The 25,805-nt window shown below is 46.9% G+C and overlaps 1 protein-coding gene across 4 annotated transcripts in view; it reads left to right on the top strand.

Annotated features, from left to right (window-relative positions):
* The window catches only part of LOC132836369 (pyruvate carboxylase, mitochondrial-like), a 721,522-nt gene that overhangs the window by 70,635 nt on the left and 625,082 nt on the right, over positions 1–25,805 (top strand). For all 4 annotated transcript variants that reach the window (XM_060855868.1, XM_060855869.1, XM_060855870.1 and 1 more), the window contains 5 exons: positions 285–469; positions 1,178–1,343; positions 14,422–14,567; positions 20,367–20,484; positions 21,990–22,141. In XM_060855868.1, the coding sequence (XP_060711851.1) occupies positions 285–469; positions 1,178–1,343; positions 14,422–14,567; positions 20,367–20,484; positions 21,990–22,141 (767 nt within the window). The remainder of the gene's footprint in view (positions 1–284; positions 470–1,177; positions 1,344–14,421; positions 14,568–20,366; positions 20,485–21,989; positions 22,142–25,805) is intronic.

Below are 25,805 nucleotides of genomic sequence, written 5' to 3'. Positions count from 1 at the left end.
TCTATGTTCTTCCAGAGGTTGCTGAGTCTTTGGAATGCTGTTTCCCGAAAGTGATAGAGACGGGGTCCCAGAGGTAGATAGGACCTTGTCTGAGGGAGGGAGTCAGTGGTAATCAGGCAGTAAAGTGGAATCCAGGTCCTGGACAGATCAGCCGGGTTTTTATTGAATGCTCAAATGGGCTATCCTGCTCCTACTGAGTGTGTTGACCAAGTGTGGTAGAGCAGGTCTGAGGGGCTGAATGGCCTGCACCTGTCCCTAATCCTCCGGTATGACTTCTCCTTCAGGTGAGATAGCGACCAGAGTGTTTCGAGCCTGCACTGAGCTCGGGATCCGCACTGTGGCGGTTTACTCGGAACAGGACACCGGGCAGATGCACAGGCAGAAGGCCGATGAAGCATACCTGATCGGGAAGGGCCTTCCCCCTGTCCAGGCTTACCTGCACATTCCTGACATCATCAAAGTAGCCAAGGCAAGTGATCTCCTCCTCCTGTTGGAACTGGTTTCTGGTTACGTGGAGATGTAACTTGCGCCCTAATGGCTCGGTTTCTCTGCAATACAAAACAGGTCCCACGCAGCCACGTCCTCCAGCACTGCAGAGGGCTCTGTCAGTCTTGTCCGTGCATTAGTTCCCTCTCCTTCCTTGATGGGCTCATTGACCTGGGGCGAGTCCCATAGTCCCCAGTGCGTAAGGATGGGTGTGTGGTGATGCTTGGGTGGTGGGTGGAAAAGCAGGCCAGGCCTGATGATTGCGACCCGGAACAACAAGGGGCCAGTTCTGGGCCTCGTCGTCCTTTCCTTTTCTGACGTGGTCCAGCAACATGGCGAAGGGCACGCCCAGAGAAATGGTAGGTGGGTGTCTAGGCCGCTCGAGGAGTGGGGTATGGCAAGGGAGGGGCGCATGTAGGAGAGATGGGAGGGCTTTGAGGGTGTGGTGGAGGCAGGAAATTGGGTGAGGGGAAGATGGGGGAAGTGGGATCGAGGAATGCAGTGCGGTGTGTCAGGGATGGAAAAAGAAGTCAGCTGAGGCAGGCAGGCTGGGTTTGAGGGGCCCAGAGGCTGCTGGCTGTTTGGGTTTCGGGACTTTGGCACAAAGCGTTAATTTTCTTTCTTTAAAATTGAGTTTTTCTTGCTTCAATCTGACTAAAATGTATTGCTTCCTGTGTCTGGTTGCACTCAGGACAATGAAGTGGACGCTATTCATCCAGGCTATGGATTCCTGTCCGAGAGAGCGGACTTTGCACAGGCCTGTGCCGATGCAGGAGTACGCTTCATTGGACCCAGCCCCGAGGTCGTGCGGAGAATGGGTGACAAAGTTGAGGCACGTGCCATTGCTATTGATGCTGGTATGTGCCCCCACACCTCCTACCCTTTGTTATTTAGATTGGATACTGACTTTCCTTGTTTTAAATTTATCGCTATGCTTGCTTGTTCTCGATTTGTGGCTGTCTTTGCTTCTCGATTTGCTGCTGTCTTTCCTTCTTCTAGATTTGCCACCGCCTTCCCTCATTCTTGATTTGCCGCTGCCTTCCCTCGTTCTCGATTTGCCACTGACTTTCCTTGTTTTAGATTTGTCACTATACTTGTTCTTAATTTACGGCTGTCTTTGCTTCTCAATTTGCCGCTGCCTTTCCTCGTTCTTGATTTGCCGCTGCCTTTCCTCAATCTCGATTTGCCGCTGCCTTTACTTGTTCTCGATTTGACATTGCCTTTCCTCGTTCTCGATTTGCTGCTGCCTTTGCTTGTTCTCGATTTGACATTGCCTTTCCTTGTTCTCGATTCGCAGCTGCCTTTCCGCGTTCTCAATTTGCCGCTGCCTTTCCTCGTTCTCGATTTGCCGCTGCCTTTCCTCCTTCTCGATTTGCCGCTCCCTTTCCGCGTTCTCGATTTGCCGCTGCCTTTACTTGTTCTCGATTTGACATTGCCTTTCCTCGTTCTTGATTCGCAGCTGCCTTTCCTCCTTCTCGATTTGCCGCTCCCTTTCCGCGTTCTCGATTTGCTGCTGCCTTTCCGCGTTCTCAATTTGCCGCTGCCTTTCCTCGTTCTCGATTTGCCACTGCCTTTCCTCCTTCTCGATTTGCCGCTCCCTTTCCGCGTTCTCGATTTGCCGCTGCCTTTCCGCGTTCTCGATTTGCCGCTGCCTTTCCGCGTTCTCGATTTGACATTGCCTTTCCACGTTCTCGATTTGCCGCTGCCTTTCCTCATTCTCGATTCTCTGCTGCCTTTCCACGTTCTCGATTCACTGCTGCCTTTCCGGGTTCTCGATTCGCCGCTGCCTTTCCTACTTCTCAATTCACCGCTGCCATTCCACGTTCTCGATTTGACACTGACTTTGCCTCTAATTGAACATTTCATTGATTCGGTCACAGTATTGCGACTTATTGTTATGGAAAGTCAAAACAGTGCCGCTGCAGCGTCTTTAGTAATTTCTTTTTCAACAAAAGCAGGGGTTGCTGGAAAAGCTCAGCAGATCTGGCAGCATCTGTGAAGAGAAATCAGGGTTAACGTTTCAGGTCCGGTGACCCTTCCTCAGATCCAGGTCAGTTCAGAGGAAGGGTCACGAGTAATGTTAACTCTGGTTTATCTTCACCGATGTTGCCAGACCTGCTGAGCTCTTCCAGCAACTTCTGTTTTTGTTTCTGATTTACAGCATCTGTAGTTCTTTCGGTTTTTAACTTTTTAAAAACTAATTAACAGGGTATGGGTGTCGCCGAGCACTTCCTGCCCATCCCTACTTGCCCAGAAGGCATTGAATAGCCAATCAGGGAGTCTGGAGCTAGATGTAGGCCAGACCCTGGTAAAGACGGCACATTTCCATCTCCTTTTTTTTTAGATATTTTAATTAGAAATTTAACATTTTTGCAAGTTTATAAAAATAAATAAAACTCTCAAATACAAACATTGATGTACAATTAAATCAAATATACAATAGTCAAAATTTAACAAAGGAAAGAAAAAAAAAGAAAAACCAAAATAAAATAAAAAAAACAAAACTCAACTTTCTACTAATCTAGTAACCAGAGTGTATACTTAAGTCTCTTACATGCTCGGAATGTATTAACATCAAATATAATAAAACCTGTATTCGTGTGGGATTCCTCTCCCAAGGGGCCCCAGAGCAGCCAGGTTTGTAATCTTCACTAAATAAAGGCCCTTGTTAGGATGGCCGAAATATCTGCATTTATGTAATTCAAAAAGGGCTGCCATATTTTATAAAATAATTCCGTCTTTCGGTGCACCATATTTGTAAGGAAGTCGAGGGGAATATATTCCATAATTAATCTGTGCCAAGCACATTTCCATCTCTAAAGGGGCATTAGTGAACTGGTTGGGTTTTCCTGACGCTCGCTGACAATTTCATGGTCATACTGAGGTGATTAATGAATGAAGAGTTCACCATTACTGCCAGATGAAGTGGTAGATGCGAATATAGTTCTAACATTTTAAAAGACATTTGGAAAGGTACGTGAATAAGAAAGGTTTACAGGGAAGTGGGCAAAAGTGAGGCCTGCAGATGCTGGAGACTAGGGTCGGGAGTGTGGTGTTGGAAAGGCACAGCGGGTCAGGCAGCATCCGAGGAGCAGGGGAATCGATGTTTCTGGCAAGACGCCTTCGTCAGGAGTGTGGCTGGGAGTCAAGGGGGTGGAGAGATAAATGGGAGTGGGGTGGGGCTAGGGGGAAAGTAGCTGAGAGTGTGATAGGTGGATGGAGTTGGGGGTAATGGTGATAGGTCGGAGAGGAGGATGGAGCGGATAGGTGGGAAGGAAGATGGGCAGGTGGGACGGGTCATGGGGACGGTGCCAAGTTGGAAGGTTGGAAATGGGATAAGGTGGGGGAGGGAAAATGAGGAAACTGGTGAAATCCACATTGATCCCATGTGGTTGGAGGGTCCCGAGGTGGAAGATGAGGCATTCTTCCTTCAGGCATCAGGTGGTAAGGGAGAAAGCCCAGGAACTGCATGTCCTCAGCAGAGTGGGAGGGGGAGTTGAATTGTTCGGCCACCGCGTGGTGGGGTTAGTTGGTGCGGGTGTCCTGGAGATGTTCTCTGAAGCGCTCTGCAAGTAGGCGTCCAGTCTCCCCAATGTAGAGGAGAATGCATTGGGAAGGAGATATGAGCTAAATGAAGGCATGTGGAACTAATTTAGTACGGCAAACTTGATCAGCATGGATGAGTTGGACCGAAGGGTCTGTCTCCCTACTGTGTGACTCTGTCTGCCATGACAGGAATTGAACCCCAGTTTCCACAACATTAGAATCATAGAATCCCTCCAGTGTGGAAAGAGGCCATTCGGCCCATCAAGGCTGCATCGACCCTTCCAGAGAGCACCCCAACCAAACCCAGTCCCCCATCCTGTAACCCTGCATTTCCCATGTCTCATCCACCTAGCCTGCAGGACGATATAGGGGATTTAGCATGGCCAATCCACCTAAACTGCACAGCTCTAGACCGTGGGAGGAAACCGGAGCATCCGGAGGAAACCCCCACACAGATGCGGGGAGAATGTCCACTCAGGCAGTCAACAGAGGCTGGAAATGAACCTGGGTCCCTGGCGCTGTGAGGCGGTGGTCCTAACCACTGTACCACAGTGCAGCCAGTTACCTGGATCTTTGGGATTCGTTAATAGTGATAACACCACTGGGCCATCACCTCCCCTGTGTAACATCTTGCATATCTTACAGCTGTGAGTAATGTTAAACATTCCTAATATAACCCCAACAATCTCTTATTCCCTTTCTAATCAATCAGCCTTTGCCTTCAAATTAAAAATTTATTGCCTTTTGAGGAAGGGAATTCCAAAGATTGTCAGCCTTTACAGAAAAAAAAATCCTTATCTCTGCTTTAAATGGGTGACCCTTTATGTCTAAACTATGACCTCTAGTTCTAGATTCAGCTGGATTTCTTTGAGGTGTTCCCTCTAGAATGGATTGAGGAGCGCTTTGCACACAGGGAAATGATACCAGGATAGGGGGAGGGGCAGGGAGGCTGCAGAGAGATTGAAGCAGGGTAGGAGAGTGGGCAAAAACGTGCAGATGAAACACAACGTGGGGAAGTGTGAGGTCATGCACTTTGGTCAGGAGAAGAGAGGCATGGGCTGTTTTCTAAATGGGGAGAAAATTCAGAAATCTGAAGAGCAAAGGGGCACTTAGAGTACATTTAGAGTACGTCGGGGATGGGCTTCGATTAGTTCACAAGTTGGTGCAACAGCGAGGACCGAAGGGCTTGTTCTGTGCTGTATTGTTCTACGTTTTATGTCCTGTGAGCAACTTTGGGCCCCATCGCTTAAGAAGGATGTATTGGCCTCACAGCAGCTCCAGAGGGTATTCACAGGATTGATCCCGGGAGGGAAAGGGTCAGTATATGAGGACTCTGGGACTATACTCGATGGAGTTTAGAAGGATATGGGGTGGGGGGGAGGAATCTGATTGAAACTTTCAGAATACTCAACGGCCTGGACAGGATGGACGTTGGGAAGATGTTTTCATTAGCAGGAGAGATGAGGACGCAAGCCTTCGAGCATAGGGAAGACCTTTTAAAGTGGAGATAAGGAGAAACGTTTTGAGCCAGAGAGTGGTACATATGTGGACTTCATTGCCACAGAAGGCTGTGGGGGTCAGCTCATTGAGTATATTTAAAACAGAAGATAGATCAATTCTTGATTGCCAAGGGGGTCAAGGGTTATGGGGAGAAAGTGGGAAAGTAGGGTTGAAACACCTATCAGCCATGATTAAATGGTGGAGCTGACTCGAAGGGCTGAATGGCCTAATTTTTGCTCCTATGTCTTATGGTGTAAGCATTGCGTTCCTCTTGATGTTGCCCTTAACAGTTCCTTTATTAGGATTTGTAATCCATAGCAAATCTACTGCGGTAATTTATGTGATTAATTATAAAGCTTATGAAGTGGTTCTGTTTGCCGAGCATGAGTAAAACAATGTAGTGTATAAAATCCCATGCAAGGACTGCACAAAACACTACACAGGACAAACAGGAAGACAGCTAACGATCTGCATCCATGAACACCAACTAGCCACGAAACGACACGACCCGCTATCCTTAGTAGCCACACACGCAGATGACAAGCAACATGAATTCGACTGGGACAACACGACTATTATAAGGCAAGCCAAACAGAGAACAGCCAGGGAATTCCTAGAGGCATGGCACTCATCCACATCTATCAATAAGCACATCGACCTGGACCCAATATACCGGCCACTGCAGCGGACAGCTGGAACTGACAATCGGAAGCGGCAGAGACAAACCACGATAAATGCCGGAGGAAAGATCACAGAAGCGCTTCACAGGAGATTCCCAAGCACTGAGGATGTCACCTAGACAGGGGACGAAATGTCTGCAACATAAATTCCCAGCTCAGCGAACAGAACCACAACAACGAGCACCCGAGCTACAAATCCTATGAATTTTACTTATATAGTTAAAAGTAGGACCTTGGATAGTGTTGTAGAACAGGGACACCTAGGGGTTCAGGTACGTAATAGTTCGACGTTTGCATAACATACAGATAGAGTGGTTAAGAAGGTGTTTAACATGCTTGCCTTCATTGCTCAGACCTTTGGGTCTAGGAGTTGGGATGCAATGTTGAGGTTATACAAGGTGTTGGTGAGGCCTCTTCTGGAGTACTGTGTCCAGTTCTGGTCGCCCTGTTACAGGAAGGATATTATTAAACTGGAGAGGGTTCAGAAGTGGTTTACCAGGATGTTTTTCAGGAATAGAAGTTTTGAGTTATAAGGAGAAGCTGGATAGACTGGGACTTTTTTCACTGACGCGTGGAAGGTTGAGGGCTGACTTTAGAGAGGTTTATAAAATCATGAGATGTGTCGTTAAAGTGAATGGCAGGTGTCTTTTCCCTACAGTGTAGGATTACAAGACGAGAAGGCATATTTTTAAGATGAGAGGAGAAAGATTTAAAAAGGACATGAGGGGCAAATCCTTTCACACAGAGAGTGGTTTGTGTGTGGAATGAACCTCCAGAGGAATGGTGAATGCGGGTGCAGTTATAACATTTAAAAGACATTTAGGTAAGTAAATGACTAAGAGATATTTGGAGAGCTATGGGCCAATTCACACAGAGGGTGGTGTGTGTATGGAATGAGCTGCCAGAGGAAGTGGTGGGGGCTGGTACAACTGCAACATTTAAAAGTCATCTGGATGGGTATGTGAATAGGAAGGGTTTGGAAGGATATGGGCCCCGTGCTGGCAGGTGGGATTAGATTGGGTTAGGATATCTGGTCGGCATGGATGAGTTGGACCAAAGGGTCTGTTTCTGTGCTGTACATCTCTGTGACTCTGATTGTAGGCAGGTGAGACTAGTTTAGTTTGGAATTATGATTGGCATAGACTGTTTGGATCGAAGAGTCTGTTTCCTTGCTGTATGACTCTATTTATCAATATATAAAGGAAAAAGTGCAATGTATAATTGAAAGACAGCTGCTGAAGCAGTCCCCAGTTGGCAGGAGTGTTTCTGAAGCCTTTCATCTGTATGTTAATCAAGTCCATGTGCAGGGTATTGCATGAGTGATCACTTGGCAGATCCCTTGGAATAGCTGCAGGCCTGGCTCAATCCCAGGATAAGAAAGCTGTTAGGATACGAGACAGATAGCCAAGTTAAATCAGCCCCTCCATTCTGGTATCCACAACACAGTGAAAAAAAATACTCAATGACTCTCAGAATTGACCCCAACAGTTCCTAACCAGACGTTTTGCATAACCAGTCCCAGATGTTGTGAATAATTAGTACTAGACACCAAGTTTATCACACAAACAAACAAATTAAGAAATAGTTGCTTTTTCAGAGCAAAGATAAGCAACAAGACAGCTTAATTAATAAATTTAGACCCAGTTTACTTTGGTTCTCACCCTCCACTTTCACAAAGGCAGACAGACAAGCCCACAGTTAAGGGATAAATCAAAAGAAAAAAATAAATGATTGGCCGGTTCATTTAAACAGTTACCATGATCATGACATTACAGTCTCATGGAATTATACCTTGCTGGGTTTCTGAAGATAGGCAAAAGTGAGGACTGCAGATGCTGGGAACCAGAGTCTAGATTAGTGGTGCTGGAAAAGCACTGCTAAGCATGCAAATTACTTCCAGTAGATTCTGAGAAACATTCGCTTAATATTTGGGCGGCTCGGTGGCTCAGTGGTTAGCACTGCTGCCTCACAGCGCCAGGGACCTGGGTTCGATTCCAGCCTCAGGTGACTGTCTGTGTGGAGTTTGCAAATTCCCTTGTCTGTGTGGGAAGGGAATTCCCACTCTGTGTGAGTTTCCTCCGCGTGCTCCGGTTTCCTATCACAATCACAAAGGTGTGCAGGTTAGGTGAATTGGCCGTGCTAAATTGCCCGTAGTGTCCAGGGATGTGGAGGCCAGGTGCATTAGTTGGGGGTAAATGTAGGGGAATGGGTCTGGGTGGGTTACTCTTCGGAGGGTCAGTGGGGACTTGTTGGGCCGAAGGGCTGGTTTCCACACTGTAGTGATTCTAATTCTAATACTTAGTTCAGAGAACAGAATCTGTTATTTGAGTAAATTCATGACGGGAGGATAAGCAGGAGCAATTAAATCTCTGTCCTGCCACTTTCGTAGGCACAATCCTCCAGATTTAAGCTTTGTTTTCGTTTTGTCGGACTGAGAGTTTTCTCTGTCTGAGAGTTCTGTCATCTGTTTGAATGTAATGCACATCCGGAACTGAAATGTCTACGGCGTTCTTTGAACAAGCATCGCCCTTCCACAAGATTCAGGCCTAGCCTCAAACAGATATCAGTTTGTTTGTTTTCCTCTTTTTTTTTCCAAAACAAACTGCTGCTCACAGTCCAAAGGCAAATCTGCGAGGGATCTCCGAAAACAGAACAAATGAAACGGGGTTGGAAAGGCTGGTCGAGTTAAGAGTGAAGTCAGTGAACGGTGAAGGAGGTTGAAGAACGCTAGTAAACCCAAACAAAATCCAAATTCCATAGGCCAGTGAGGGGTAGCCTGCCTGTGTGAGTTTTCAATAAAAGATACCCATACTCTCAGAGATTTGCAGGAAAGCCCTTGTAAATCTCTGAAAATCTGTTCCTGCCTCATTCAACAACAGAGACTGGTCTGTTAAGACATCACCCCCCCCCCCCCCGGCAAAGTAGACTTTGGGGCTGGCCGTGGGATGTGATGATTCAGTGGTCGAATAGTCAGCTCAAATGAACAACTAGTTAGGCAAAGCAATGTGGCCAGTGAGCGAGAGACAAGCCAACAGGATAGCAGGAAGTGGCTAGAGAGGGGAATGATTTGGAAGGTGATTTCACTCAAGGAAAGTCACAAGTGGATGTAGGATCAACAAGACTCCAATGTTACACTGCATCTGGGTAAGTTATAGAACGCTCACACAGAAGGAGGTCATTTGGCCCATGGTCTCTGTGTTGGAGTTTTGTAAGTTATCTCGTCAGCCTTGCCCACTTGCCTCCCAACTCAGCCCCCCCTCCACCCCACCCCTCAGCCCACTTTCATAGTTTCATCGTAATAAAAGCAGGAGTAGGCCATTTGGCCCATCGAACCTGCTCCGCCATTTACTCAGATCAGGACTGATCTATCCATCCCCAACCAGGCAAAAACCCATCCGACTGTGTCTTGAATATATTTAATGAAGCTGCCTCTGCTGCTTCCTTGGGCAGAGATTTCCATAGATTCGCTACTCTCTGGGAAAAGCAGTTCCTCCTCCTCTCTGTCCTAAATCTACTCCCTCTAATCTTGAAGCCATGTCCCCTAGTCCTAGTCTCACCCACCAGCAGAAACAACTTGCCTGCCTCTATCTTATCTATCCCTTTCATAATTTTATATGTTTCTCTAAGATCTCCTCTCATCCTTCTAAATTCGAGTGAGCACAGTGCCAGGCGGCTCAACACACCTCATAGGGTAACCCCCTCATCTCCGGAATCAACTTGGTGAACCTCCTCTACACCACCTCCAAAGCCAGTATATCCTTCCTCAAATAAGGAGCCCAGAACAGCACACAATACTGCAGGCATGGCCTCACCAACACCTTGTACAATCGCAGCAGAACCTCCTTGCTCTTAAATTCAATCCCTCTAGCAATGAAAGCTAATATTCAGTTTGCCTTCCTGATTACCTGTTGCACCTGCAAATCAAGTTTTGGTGATTCATATACGAGCTGTCCTAAATCCCGCTGCACAACAGCATGCCGCAGTCTTTCACCATTTAAATAATACTCTGACCTCCTATTTTTATTTCCAAAGTGAATAACCTCACATTTACCAACATTGTACTCCACCTGCCAGACTTGTGCCCGCTCACACTGCATCTAAGTCCCTCTGCAGACCCTCCGCATCTCCTGCACAGTTTGTCTTTCCACTCAATTAAGTGTCATCAGCAAACTTGGATACGTTACACTCAGTCTCCTCTTCCAAATCATTTATATATATCAGCAACAGTTGTGGGTCCAATACTGACCCCTGTGACACCCCACTTACCACTTATTTCCAACCAGAGAAACACCCATTTTTCCCAACTGTCTGTTTTCTATTGGTTAACCAGTCCTCTATCCATGCTAGAACATTCCCCTCTACTCCATACATTCTTATCTTAGGGGTGACTCTTTTTTGTGGCACCTTATCAAGTGCCTTCAGGAATCCAAGTATGCAACGTCCACCTGTTCCCCTCAATTAACTGCGCTTGTTACATCCTCAAAGAACTCCAGTGAGTCTGTCAAAAACAGCCTTCCCTTCCTGAATCCATGCTCATCTCCCTGATGGAACCCTTTCCATCCAGATGCCTCACTATTTCTTCTTTGACAATAGCCTCTGGTATTGTCCCGATGACAGATGTTAAGCTAACTGGCCTATAGTTACCTGCCTTTTGCCTACACCCTTTTTTAAACAGTGGCACGACATTCACTGCCTTCCAGTCCACCGGGACCTGCCCGGACTCCACCAAAATTTGGTATATTACCACCAACCCCACATCGACAATAACTTCCGCTATTTCTTTCAGCACCCTGGGATGCATTCCATCAGGACCAGGGGACTTATCTACCTTTAGACCTTCAAATTTGCTCAGCACTACCCCTTTAGTGATAACTATTGAATTGAGGTCCTCACCTTCCATCGTATCCTTAACATCATTCTTTGGATGTTAGCCACTGTTAAGACGGACGCAAAATAGTTATTCCACTCCTCAGCCGTTTCAGCATTACCCAATATTAATTCTCTTTTCTCATCCTGCAAGGGATTTACATCCACTTTAGCCACCCTTTTCCATCTTCTGTATTGATAAAAAACCTTTCCTATCTGTTTTTATATTCTGTGCTAGTCTGGATTCATAGTCTATCGCTCCTTTCCTTTTGTTGTTGCTTGCTTCATGGAACTTTGTTGCTTTTTAAAGTTTTCCCAGTCTTCCTGTTTCCCACTAGTCTTGGCTACTTTGTAGGCCTAAGTTTTGAATTGGATGCCTCCCTTTATTTCCTTGGTTATCCAAGGTTGGCTCTTCCCACCCTTCCTATCCCTGCTTTTGACTGGAATACACTTTCCTTGAGCACTGTGACAACTCTCTTTGAAAGTCCTCCACTGTTCCTCAACGGTCCACCGTATAACTTGCGTTCCCAGTCTAATTTAGCCAACCTCTTCCTCATCCCATTACAGTCTCCCTTGTTTAAGCATAGCACCCCTGGTTTTAGGTGCTACTATTTCATCGTCCTTTTGTTTTCGATCATACCGTGATCACTTTCCTCGGGGATCCTTAACTAGGACATCATTCATTTTACCTGTCTCATTACATAGGACCCAATCTAAGATTGCGCGCTGTCTTGTAGGTTCGCTAAAATGCTGTTCAAGAAAGTTATCATGGATGAGTTCCATGAATTACTCTTCAAGACTGCCTCTACTGACTTGATTTGGCCAATCAGTGTGCATGTTAAAGATCCCCCATGACTACTGCCATTCTATTCTCACATGCATCAGATATTTCTTGATTGAATGCCTGTACCACTGTAGCATTATTATTGGGTGGCCTATAGACTATTCCCACCAGTGACATCTTCCCCTTACTATTCCTGATCTCCACCCAAATGGATTCAACATTTTGCTCCTTAGATCCCATATCGTCTCTCTCCCTATCGCCCTAATCTTATCCTTAATTAAGAGCATGACCCCACCTCCCTTATCTTCCTGCCTATCCTTCCTAATTACCTGATGCCCTTAATTCCCAGTCATCTGCTCTCTTCAACCACGTTTCTGTCATAACAACGACATCATACACCTTTGTGCTGATTTGCATAACAAGTTCATCAACTTGTTTAGAATACTACGAGCATTCAGATAAAGTGTCCTTATAATCATTGCCTCTTTAGAATCTATGCTTTAGCTCTTCTTTTCAAGCATTTAGCCCGTTCTCTATTGGAAATCTGAAATGTTGAACTTATCTCTTCTGCTCACTCCGAGTTTGCATATCTGTGGCCCATCCATCATCCTGGTAAATCCGGACCAGACAAAAATACTGGGTGCTCGCTGAGTGAATACTAGTGAATGCTCGCTGAGTGAATACTAGTGCACGTGACTTGTGGTGAACTCGTGGCGTTGAAACATTAGGAAGCGAGATGGTTGACAAATGTGTGGTTTAACATGTGGGAATGTTGGCAGGCTACAAATTAGATGGGCACATTTTTATTGATTCTTTCTTTTGGCACTGTATGTTGTGTGGCTTAGCTTGCACTTTGAAATCCTTTATTTATTCTTTCCTTGGATGTGAAAAGGCAAACGTTTATTGCCCAGTCCTTATTTTCCCCTGAGATTAGATTAGATTAGACTTACAGTGTGGAAACAGGCCCTTCGGCCCAACAAGTCCACACCGACTCGCCGAAGCACAACCCACCCATACCCCTACATTTACCCCTTACCTAACACTACGGGCAATTTAGCATGGCCAATTCACCTGACCCGCAAATCTTTGGACTGTGGGAGGAAACCGGAGCACCCGGAGGAAACCCACGCAGACACGGGGAGAACGTACAAACTCCACACAGTCTGTCGTCTGAGTCGGATGGTGCTGGCTAACTGTCTAGTTAAACTTCGGCAGTCCTTGTGTTGTGGCTACACTCGCAGTACTATGAGGTTGAGAGTTCCAAGATTTTGACCCAGTGACAGTAAAGGGACCGGCAATATAGTTCCAAGTCGGGTTGGTGTGTGGCTTGGAGGGGAGCTTACAAATGATAGTGTTCCAGTGCATCTGCTGCCCTTGTCCTTCTCAGTGACACAGATCATGGGCTTGGAAGGTGCTGTGGCAGGAGCCTCGGTGAGTTGCAGCAGTGCACAGTGTTGGTGGTACACACTGCTGCGACTGAGCGTTGATGTTTGAGGCGGTGGATGTAGTGCCAGTCAAGTGAGCTGTTTTATTCTGGATGACGTGCTTCTTGAGTGTTGTTGGAGCTGCACCCATCTGGGCAGGTGGAGAGTGTTCTATCATATTTATGCCTCGTAGATAGTGGGTAGGTTTTTGAGGAGAGTGGAGGTGACTTTGGCACGATAGAATTGCCAGCCTCTGACCTGTTGTTGGAAAGAGTGATAACCCTCGGGATGGTGATTGTTATAAACAGCTTACCGTGCAGGGTACCTCTGAAAGTGTAGGGCTGGCCCATGGTGCATCACTGATAATACACTGTGGTTACCCCTGTCCCCATCCAACAGCCCAACGTCTCCACGCAAAAGTCCCGCAGCCATGCCAGTAGAAGCGAATATTATTGGAGCTGTCTGTAAGAGACACACACTGGCGGAGCCTATGTGAAATTCTACCCGGGTCTGACAAAGATCTGAGGACTAGTTTTTTCCTTTCCTAATAAACTCTGCCTTTTCTTTACATCACTCTGTGAACACTGACTCACACACGGACAGAGCCTCTGGCGATCGGTGACTCACACTGATATTGTACCCGGCAACCACCTACATTGATATAGCACTCAATATACGCTCCAAGAACCAGGAGGTCATGTTAACCTTTTACATGATACTGGATGAAGTGTCATATGCAGTTCTGAGCACTGCACTGTGACACTGGAGAGAGTGAAGATGAGATTCACCAGATTGGTGTAGGGATGGGCAATTCTAGTTTGAGCATAGAGTTGAGAAGTTTGGGACGGTTCTGCCAGAAACCAGAGGAAACCCACGCAGACACGGGGCGAATGTGCAAACTCCACACAGACTGTCACCTGCTGGAATCGAGCCTACGAGCCTTGCGCAGCGAGGCAGCTGCGCTGGCCACTGATCTTGTGCTGCTGTGCCAGAAAGTTAGGGTCAGGACTTTGGGATCAGCTTTGCCATTGGTCACCTGGGTGGCAGAATGTCCAGGAAAGGTTGTCTGTGAGGAAGGAGCAGGTTTGTGACGTTGTGACCAGCTGGGTAATTTCACTGTCCTTTCATTCTTCAGGTGTGCCTGTTGTACCAGGCACTTTAACGCCCATTACATCACTGACAGAGGCCCAAGAATTTGCTAACACCTATGGCTACCCGATCATCTTTAAAGCTGCTTATGGAGGTGGTGGCAGAGGAATGAGAGTGGTCCGTAGCTATGAGGTAAGCAGACGTGAGGCTTCAAGAAAGACTTTCAGAGGTTCAGCATCCTCTCCGTGCCTTCAAAATTAATTTGATTTAAAGTGAGCCCTGTCGGACTCTGGATGCTGTGCAGCCTCGATCCAGACCCTGCGGATTAACGAATCCAGGCGTCTAGCAGACACCGGTTTCTTGTCACCCACAATCACAGCAAAGTCGCAGTGCAGAAGGAGGGAGGCTCTTCAGCCCGTCGTGACTGTCCTGACTCTGTGAAGGAGCAGTTCACCTAAATGCCACTCCCTCGCCTTCTCCTCATAACCCTTGAGCATCCTACCTTTTCAGATCATGGTCTTGTTCCTTTCTGAGTGCTTCCCTTGAAACTGCCTCTGCCACCCTCTCAGGCGGTACACTCTAGACCCTAACCAGGTGAAGAAACGACTTCTCATATCACTTTTGCCTTTTGTATAAACCTAGGGACAGCAGGAGGCCATTCAGCCCCTTGAACCTGCTCTGCGTTCAGTATGATGGTGGCTGATCTGTGGCCTAACTCCATATGTTGGCTTGGGCCTATATAACTTGATGCCTTTTGCTTAATAAAAATTTGTCTATCTCCGAAATTAAATTTAACAATTAAATTCGCATTGACTGCCCATTTGAGGAAGAGAGCTCCAAACCCCCACTGCTGTTCTGTGTGGAGATGTGCTTTGTAACATCCCTCCTGAATGGCCTGGCCTCATTCATAGACTGTGCCCCTGGTTTGAGAACGAGTGGAAGCAGTTTATCTTTATCGACCTTGTCTTTCCCTGTTAATATCTTGAATGATTCGAGGCAATGGGCCAAGTGTTGGAAAGTGGAATTTGTGTAGACAGGGTCAGCACAGATTTGTATTCATAACCTGTTAACAAGCTGAAGATCTCGATTAGATTTCCCCTTAACCTTCTAAATTCTAGAGAATAAAGCTTAATTTGTCTATGTTGTCCCGATAACGTAACCACTGAAGTCTAGGTACCATGCTTGTAAACTGACATTGAACTCCCTCCAGGGCCAAAACATCCCTCCTAAGGTGTGGTGCCCAGATCTGCTCCCGGTACTTTAGGTGGGATCTGACTGGAGTTGCTTTAAATCAGCTTCCTCTACTTCTTGACTGGAACCGTTTGTCCCGATTCACTTTGTTCAGACTCCTCACGAGTTTGAATACCTGTATCATATCAGCTCTCAGCCTCCCTGCTTCCAAGGATAATCGACCGATCGTCTTCAGTCTGACTTCATAACTGAAGTCACTCATCTCTGGACCCATTCCTGTGAGTCTTTTCCACACCGTCGCCAGTGCCTTCAGCTCCGTTCCTAAAGTGTGGAGCCCAGAGCTGGCTGCAATACTCCACTGGAAGTCAAACTAATATCTTACTCAAGATCAAATGCAAGCTCCTTATTCTTGTGCTGTACGCCGCTGTTGATAAAGCTTAAGATGCTGTTTGCTTTGTCAACTATTCTGAACTTGACCTACCTTTTTGCATGGCTTATGCAAATCTACATGCAGATCTCTGTGCTCCTGCACCCCCTCTAGAGTTGTACCCTTTATTCGATGTTATTTCTCTATGTTCTTCCTACCAAGGTTAATCAGCATATTTCTCTGCCACTGGCCCCATTGTTCCCGTCTGCCATCTTGTTTTTATCCTGTCGTCGTGGCTGTTCACAATGCTTCCGAGTTTTTTATTATCTCCAGACTTTGAAATTGTGCCATGTACGCCAGGTCTAATTTGTTAATTATATATGGAAGAGGAAAGATCCCAGCGCTGGCCTCTTAGCAACTTCACTGAAAAAGGGTCATTACTTTGTGTTTCCTATTAGTCAAGGAATCATACAACATGGAAATTGACCCTTTGGTCCAACCAGTTCATGCTGAACATAATCCCAAACTAAATTAGGCCCACCTTTCTGCTCCTGGCCTGTAACCCTCCAAACCTTTCCTATTTATGGTCTTATCCAATTGACTTTTATGTGTTGTAATGGTTCCCACATTCACCACTTCCTCCGGAAGTTCATTGCACACATGAGCCACCCTCCGTATAAATATATTGCCCCTCTTGTCCTTTTTAAAACTCTCTCCTCTCACCTTAAAAATGTGCCCCCTAGTCTTGACATCCCTCACCCAAAGAATAAGACACCTGCTGCTAATCCAGTATGATTTGGTGATGCCGGTGTTGGACTGGGGTGTACAAAGTAATACAACACCAGGTTATAGTCCAACAGGTTGTGGACTCCATAACCACCTGATGAAGGAGCGACGCTCCGAAAGCTAGTGTTTCCAATTAAACCTTGGACTATAACCTGGTGCTGTGTGATTTTTAACTAATCCGGTAGGCAGTCAGTTTCGTATCAGAGTTGCTCCTGTCTGTTTTACCCTGTGAGAATGGCAAGGGCTTAAGATAGCAGACACTTCTTAGGCTCCACTAGTGTTTGCTGTTTCCTGAGAGATGTAGTGAGTGAGCTACCCTGCCTCAATCCTACATGCACCCTGCCTGCTCCTCACTGCCACTGAGTTCCTGTGTCTCATGGAAGCTTGCCATAGGTCATTCTGCCCTTTGACTGGTGCTGGTTCTCAGAAGGAACACATGCTTTAGTTCTGACCACCTCCATCCCAGCCCCCTTCCACTTACACCACCCTACGTTTTATCTGTAACTCTGTCCGTACATCCTTTATCATTCATCATCCAGCACCATTTGAACTTACTTCTCAAACATCTTACAGAATCAATTCCCACAGGCACTCCCGATCCCGGGCAACTCTAGGGAAAGCCTTTCTGCCTTCCTCATTTGCCCTCTCGACTTTTCACCAATGCTTTTTAGATCCCTCACCTAGTGGACAGTGAGGAAGGTTGTCAGAAATGGCAGCAGGGCTGAAAATGTGTTGCTGGTTAAAGCACAGCAGGTTAGACAGCATCCAAGGAACAGGAAATTCGACGTTTCGGACCTTGAACAGTTTGGGAAGTGGGCCAAGAAATGGCAATTGGAGTTTAATATAGGCAAGTGTGAGGTCAAGCATTTTGGAAAGTCAAATCAAGGTCGAAGTTTCATGGTGAATGATAGGCCCTGAAGGAGTGTAGTGGGACAGAGGGACCTGGGAGTTCAGGTTCACGATTCTCTGAAAGTGGAGTCACATTTAGACAGGGCAGTGAAGAAGGCTTTTGGCCTCCATCAGTCAGGGTATTGAGGATAGAAGTTGGGAAGTTATGTTGCAGTTGTACAGGAGGTTGGTGAGGCCGCACTTGGAGTATTGTGTTCAGTTTTTGTCCCCGTGCAATAGGAAGGATGTTATTAAACTGGAAAGAGTGCAGAAGGAATTTACAAGGATGTTGCCAGGACCCGAGGGACTGAGTTATAGGGAGAGGTTGGATAAACGAGGGCTGTTTCTGTTAGAGTGTAGGAGACTGAGGGGGGACCTTATAGAGTGTATAAGATCATGAGAGGCATGGACAGGGTGACTGCATTCAGTTTTTCCCAGGGTTGGGGAATCGAGGACGAGAGGGCATCAGTTTAAGGTGAGAGGGGAACGAATAAAAGGGAACCCGAGGGGTAATGTTTTTACCCAGAGGGTGGTACGCAGATGGAATGAGCTGCCAACAGAAATGGTTGAGGCGGGTACATTAACAACATTTAAAAGGAATCGGGACAAATCCATGGATAGGAAAGGGTTAGAAGGACATGGCCAAGTGCAGGGACATGGGGTTAGAGTGGATGGACATTTTGGTCGGCATGGACCAGTTTGGGCGAAGGGCCTGTTTCCAAGCTGTAGGACCCTATTACTCTGTTTATTGGCTGCTACCCCATGAGGGGTTTTTCCTCTCCCTCTCCTCCAGCGAAACCTCTAATCCTCTTGAGGACCTCAATTCTGTCACTTTTTAATCTTTTGAGAAGAATAGACTGAACTTTCCCAGTCTCGTGACAGCGATGTCTCAGCCTTGGGAACTTCCTGATCAACTCCTCTGACCTCTTTCTAAGGCCCTTCTCACTTGCCTGAAACGTGTGGCCCAGAATTGTCCACAGTGCTCCAAACCTGAGATTTTATAAAGTTCTAGTTGAGTGCCTCGATTTGTAAACTCATTTCACCATCTCTTTAACTTGCCTTGTCCATTTTTTAAGGGTTTATATGCATGGACATTGGTTTCTCTGCTTAAAATGATGCTTTTTTGGTATCTTACCTTTTCCTATTCATTCTCCCAAAGTGCATCATTTCACATGTCTTAGCATTCAGCTCACTTCACCTTGCTTTGTCCACTCCAGGTGGTCTGGTTTCCTCCCACAATCCAAAGGTGTACAGGTTGTGTGAATTGGCCGTGCTAAATTGCCCGTAGTGCTCGGTGCAATAGTCAGGGGTAAATACAGGATAGGGGAATCGGTCTGGGTGGGTTACCCTTCGGAGGGTTGGAGTGGACTTGTTGAGCTGAAGGGCCTGTTTCCAAACTGTAGGGAATCTAATCTAATCTAACCCCACTGTCCATCATTCTGAAGCTTGTAACTATTCTTAACATTATCTTGTACTTTCATAATTTGACTTTACGAACTGCTCCTGGCATCCAAGGCTAAATTGTTTGTGAATGTTCGTTTGTGAAGTATTGCAACCAAAGCTTTGGGGAACACCACCGCAGCCCAGCACCTGGTCTGGAAAAATCCACCGTCGCCCACTGTCTCCTGTTACTTTTGCTTTACTTCCATGAGCCTCCATTTTAATTTGAAAAGCCTCTCCTGTGGTACTTTGTTGAATGCCTTCCAAAGGTCCAACATCAACTCCACTAACGTTGGTTTCACTTCTGCCTCCCTACAATCACTATCCCCTGGTTCTCAATGTCTCTGTCCGAATGGGCACAGTTTCTCCTCAGCTAAATTGCCTTGATCTTTGAGTTTTTGGTCCTCTCGTCCTTCTCTTCCCCACACAGAGCAGCGCCCAACTAACATGGTTTGTAACTGAAGACCCTTCTCTCTGGAACCTGAATCAAGGCCTCAGTGCTTTAGGGACGAGGCAGCAGCTCTGTGCTGGGCCTAACCTGAGAGGGGCACAGGTACACCGAGGCAGAAAATGCTGCACTGCTTTGATAGTGTGTCCTTGCATCAGTAACATGAAAAGCAGTGGTTGGAGACCTCGACACTTAGTTTTTCCCGCAAGTTATTTCTAACAAATTTGATTCAGTGTGCTGTGCTTCTGCAGTGTTGGCAGAATGCATTTATAGCTTGCCCCACGTCCCCACCTCTCACTTCCATGGTGGCACTTGGCCCTATTGAAACTATGTACTTCTAACACCCCCCCCCCACCCCAATAGAACCTTCCAAGTTGGCTGACCCAGAGTCACAGAATCGTCATGGTACAAAAGGAGGCCATTCAGCCCATCATGCCTCCATTGGCTCTATCCCCCAGTGCTAATCTTCTGCCTTTTTCCCTCTATATCCCTGCACACCATTCTATACGAATAAACATCCTCCTTGAACACATCATTTGAATCTGCCTCCGGCACATTTCCAGACTCTAACTACTCGCTGAGTGAAAACATCCCTTTTCGAGTCACCCTTGCTTTGGAAGCGCACCACTGACCTCGTCCAGCTCCAACAGTCTTGTCTGCAAAACCTACCCTTTCTATGGTTCCTGTGTGCCACAGTGGCCCTCATTTCTGTCCTCCAGAACATCAGGCCTCATTTATTGTGGGTAGCCACAGGGGAAGGGAAAGGATGTGGCGGATCCGGGGAAAGGTGTGGGTGCGACCCAACGTGGCTGGGTTAAACTGTTGTCACGTGTGCGAGCTGTAAATTTCCTGTCAATGCTGCTCTCTGCAGGAGTTGGAGGAGAACTACCAGCGAGCTTTCTCTGAAGCGCTGTCCGCATTTGGGAATGGAGCCCTGTTCATTGAGCGGTTCATCGAGAGGCCCAGGCACATCGAGGTCCAGATACTTGGTAAGTCTGCCATTGGAGAAAAGCACAGCATACGCCAGGAACATTCAGCAGGGCAGGCAGTAGCATCTGTGAAGAGAGGAGCAGTTTGCATTTCCAGTCAGTGAGCTCTCTGCAGGATAACTCCATGTTTTGAACTTTGCCCCCTGAATCTATGTTAACTCATGTTTAATACAGTGCTGCTTGCCAGTGGTTCCACTCGTCTCTTCACAGATACTGCCAGACCTGTGGAGCTTCTGTCTTTTTTGTTGGTCGCCACCATACTGTTTAGGTTTCACTTTCATCGCTCGCTGAAAGAGCTCTCCATTTAATCTAGCTCTGCCTCTTTTTCCCCAGCCCTGCCAAACCTTCCTTTGTCAGTGTCTGCCCACTGAATCTGCTCCACATTGCAATCGTTTTCAGTGTGAAAAGGAATCTTTTCATTTCCCCCATGGTTCTTTTGTCAATGCCTTTTAATCTGTCGAGACTTTGTTGCAATCTTCAACGGCTTCAAGGTGACGCGATGACCAATGAGTTGCGTTGGGTTGGGGTCTGAAACAGATGATGTCAACGTTCAAGATTATGTAATAGCCCCCGTGCTGCTTGCTATCTACCTGATGGTGATCCCACATCACCAAAGGTCAGTTGCCCTCTAATGTAGGCAAAATATTCAAGATGTTGCCAAACTAAGAGACCTCGGGGTGCTAGATGCATAGTTCGTCCGATGTGGAGTCGCAGGTAGACCGGGTGGTGAAGAAGGCGTTTGGTACGCTTGCCTTCACTGGTCAGTGCATTGAGGACAGGAGAAGGGAGATCGTGTTGTGGCTGGACGGGACATTGAGCAGGCCACTTTTAGAGTACTGCATTCAATCCTGGTCTCCCTACTATGGGAAAACTGTTGTTAAACTTGAAAAGGTTCAGAAAAGATTTATAAGGATGTTGCCAAGGTTGGAGGATTTCAGCTACAGGGAGAGGCTGAATAGGCTGGGGCTTTTTTCCCTGGAGTGTCGGAGGCTGAGTGATGACTTTCTAGAGGTTTATAAAATTGTGAGGGGCATGGATAGGATAAGTAGACAAATCTTTTTCCCAGAGTAGGGGAGTTCAAAACTAGAGGGCATAGGTTTAAGGTGAGAGGAGAAAGGTTTGGGAGAGATCTGAGGGGCAACTTCTTCATACAGAGGGTGGTATGCGTATGGAACGGGCTGCCAGAGGAAGTGGTGGACGCTGGTACAATTACAGTATTTAAAAAGACAGCTGGGTGGGTATATATGAATAGGAAGGGATTGGAGGGATATGGGCCAAATGCTGGCAAATGGGACCGGAGGGGGAGGGGGCGAGGTAGCTTTGTTCTGGACGATGTCCGTAGATCCCCTTGGGGGTTGTACCCAATCAGGAAAGTGGGGCTGAGGTATCACGGCCCTGTCGTGCAGCCGCGAGTGGCAGCAAGAGATGGGCTGCCTTTCTCCTTCCGATGAGCGAGACGAAACGTTGGGCTCCCCTAGCCGCTGAAGCTGTGTCTGTTCTTTCAGGTGATAAATATGGCAACGTGATCCACTTGTACGAGAGAGACTGCTCCATCCAGCGGCGTCACCAGAAGGTTGTAGAGATTGCTCCCGCTGCTCACCTGGACCAGCATCTCCGAGACCGGCTCACCTCCGACGCTGTCAAGCTGGCCAAGCGGGTAAGGGCTGCTTGATTGAACGTCCTCACATCTCGGTGCTTTGGTTAAGTGAGCAGGTGGAGGGGTGTTGGCAGGGGATAGCAAGCGTCAGTCGCTGCCTGCAGCCCCGTCAAGTGCATTGCAATTGCGGGTTTGACTGACTGACGTAGTGGCATTATTGCTGGGCTCTCGGGTAATATTCTGGGAATCTGGCTTCAGTCCCGCTGCGGCAACTGGTGGGAATCGAACTCCGGAAAAACTGTGGAATTAAAAGTCTAACGATGGTCACGAATCCATTGCCGATTGTTGGAAAATCCCATCCAGTTCACGTGTGTCCTTTAGGGAAGGAAACTGCCTTCCTTATCTGGGCTGGCCTACATGGGACTCCAGACCCACAGGAACGTGCTTGTGTCTTAACTGCTGTCCGAGTTTGTTCTGTGAATTTCATGAAGACGCTAAATGGTGAAGGGAATTTATAACAGGTATAATTGGGATGTGAACAAATTTAAGATCAAAGGGGGATGCAGAAAGCTCATAACATGCAAGAAACGCTGGTATAGCCACTGATGCCCATGAGTGACAAAAGGAAATGTGGATAGTCTTGATCCTGGGGGTGGACCCATTTGAGTTTTTGGCAATTCTGTGAAATAAAGAAATCGGCTTGATCCATTTCTGCTTTATGGACTCTGCTGAGTGTCCGGATGACGGGTAGTTGATTCCTGTTTTGCGCACTGAGCACATCTTTCCCCAAAGTTGCCAGCCTCTGATTGCACAGGATTGCTCAATATGCCAACCGGAAAGCAGTTAGGGACAAGGGGTGAGTGATCAGTCGCAGCAGTGCCCTCGTGAAAGAGTTACGAAGGGAAGCAAAAACTTCACACAGGAGACTTGCTGCATCCTCGTTGTTAGTTGCGACTCAGTTGCTCGCCGTCTTGTCTCTGAGTTGGGACTGAGCCCCACTCTGTAGCCTTGTGTGCTGTGCTAAGGGAGTGCTGCACTGTGCTATCATTTCCATGAGTTCATGAGTGGAAGCCTTGTCTGCTTCCTCAGACACATAGGTCACTTACCACTCTGCTGAAGACGAGCAGGAATGTGCTCCCTCACAGTCAATATGTATCCCTTGATTGGCATCTGAAGAAGAGATTATCTGGTCAGTGTCTCGTTGTTGTGTTTGGGAACCTGCTGTGCAGCAGTTAGTTAACACCACAGGGACCCTCAATAGCTGTAAATCACTATGGGGCATGCTAACGTGTGGTAGAAATGCAAGACTTTCTTGCCATATGTGTGACATACCTTGAATGTATGGGAGTTATCTCACTTCACATGCTGATGAGATAAAGTGTTGATGCTCTGATGTGGAGGGCTGGATACTGGGCTGGAACTGCATTAGCAAAGTGTTCATGGTCAAAGTGGAGGCCATTCAAGTGAGGACTGAATGGGAGGAGCCGAAAATGTGTTGCTGGAAAAGCGCAGCAGGTCAGGCAGCATCCAAGGAACAGGAAATTCGACGTTTCGGGCATAAGCCCTTCATCAGGAAGGGCTTATACCCCAAATGTCGAATCTCCTGTTCCTTGGATGCTGCCTGATCTGCTGCGCTTTTCCAGCAACACATTTTCAGCTCTGATCTCCGGCATCTGCAGACCTCACTTTCTCCCACTGAATGGGAGGAGTCTGGAAGAAGTGAACCCCCATTGCTTCTCAGTAACTGATGGTGGAACACTATTGGAGTTGTGTGTCAATTTCCACAAGGTGCCTTTTAATTCCGCTACTCATTAACAAATCACGCAGACAATCAAATCCTAAAATTTGACTTACATTTTATCGCATGTAGCAACTAAAATAAGACTCTTCAAGTAAGCAAGCCTCACGACCCAACTTAGCTATTGTCCGATTGATGGTGGAGTTTAACTGTGATTCCAATGAGCAGCTTCTGTCTCTGGATGTCCAGCGTCCAGTCCTTTTACACAGTTCTGCTGCCAAACAATCCAAAAGTTGAATCCTTTACAGGATTTTCTCTCTGAAGGTGGTGATGTGACAGTATTGATGATCCTTTAGATCCATTGATCCACCACATTGAGTTACTCTTCTGGAATCCTTTTGTCTGTAGCTGCGACTTCTTGTTGGGGATAGCGTCTCTTTTCCTTGTTACATTCGGTGTTAGCTGTCTGCTCCAAACACAATCCACCCTGCTTAAGTTCTTCTGCGGGACAATCATTTGTCCTTGGGGCATAAGGCAGCCAGTTATCAAGCAGTTGTTCAAACAGTTTGTTTATGTAGCCTTTGATTCCTTTACCCAAGCATGGCTAATTGCTGTTTTGCTGTTAATTCCGGCTCCTGTTACCTCAGAAAACAGTTTATTTTATGAACAGCTATTGCCAATTCTTTCAATCGCTGAACAGTTATGCAAGTTCTGCAGTGTGGACCAGGCTGTCCTCAGCACTGGCCTTCAGCAGAGGGCTTGGCCTGTAAAATTACACCTGTCAGGCCCTGAAGGGTTAAAAAGAGTCAGAGTTGTACAGTACAGAAGCAGACCCTTCAGTCCAGCTTGTCCATTCTGACCAGATAGTCCAAATTAATCACGTCCCATTTGCGAGCATTTGGCCCATATCACTCTAAGCCCTTCCTATACATATACCCATCCAGATCCCTTTTAAATGCTGTAATTGTACCAGCCTCCACCACTTCCTCTGGCAGCTCATTCCATGCCCTAGGGAAACAGGTCATAGAGATGTATAGTCTGGTCCAACCCGTCCATGCCGACTAGATATCCCAACCCAATCTAGTCCCACCTGCCAGCACCCAGCCCATATCCCTCCAAACCCTTCCTATTCATATACCCATCCAGATGCCTTTTAAATGTTGCAATTGTACCAGCCTCCACCACATCCTCTGGCAGCTCATTCCATACATGTACCACCCTCTGTGTGAAAAAGTTTCCCCTTAGGTCCCTTTTATATCTTTCCCTCTCACCCTAAACCTATGCCCTCTAGTTCTGGACTCCCCGACCCCAGGGAAAAGACTTTGTCTATTTACTCTATCAATGCCCCTCATAATTTTATAAACCACTCTGAGGTCACCCCTCAGCCTCTGACACTCCAGGGCAAACAGCCCCAGCTTGTTCAACCTCTCCCTATAGCTCAGATCCTCCAACCCTGGCAACATCCTTGTAAACCTTTTCTGAACTCTTACAAGTTTCACAACATCTTTCTGATAGGAAGGAGACCAGAATTGGACGCAGGTACAATGTCCTGTACAGTCGCAACATGACCTCCCAACTCCTGTACTCAATACTCTGACCAATAAAGGAAAGCATACCAAATGCCTTCTTCACTATCCTATCTACCTGCGACTCCACTTTCAAGGAGCTTTAAACCTGCACTCCAAGGTCTCTTTGTTCAGCAACACTCCCTAGGACCTTACCATTAAGTGTATAAGTCCTGCTAAGATTTGCTTTCCCAAAATGCAGCACCTCGCATTTATTGGAATTAAACTCCATCTGCCACTTCTCAGCCCATTGGCCCATCTGGTCCAGATCCTGTTGTAATCTGAGGTAACCCTCTTCGCTGTCCACTACACCTCCAATTTTGTTGTCATCTGCATTACGAACTGTACCTCTTATGCTCACATCCAAATCATTTATGTAAATGACAAAAAGTAGAGGACCCAGCGCCGATCCTTGTGGCAC

The sequence above is a fragment of the Hemiscyllium ocellatum genome, chromosome 46, assembly GCF_020745735.1.
Source record: "Hemiscyllium ocellatum isolate sHemOce1 chromosome 46, sHemOce1.pat.X.cur, whole genome shotgun sequence".
Lineage (NCBI taxonomy): Eukaryota > Metazoa > Chordata > Chondrichthyes > Orectolobiformes > Hemiscylliidae > Hemiscyllium > Hemiscyllium ocellatum.
Note: the sequence above shows the minus strand (reverse complement) of the source record. Positions and strands in the feature narration are given on the sequence as shown.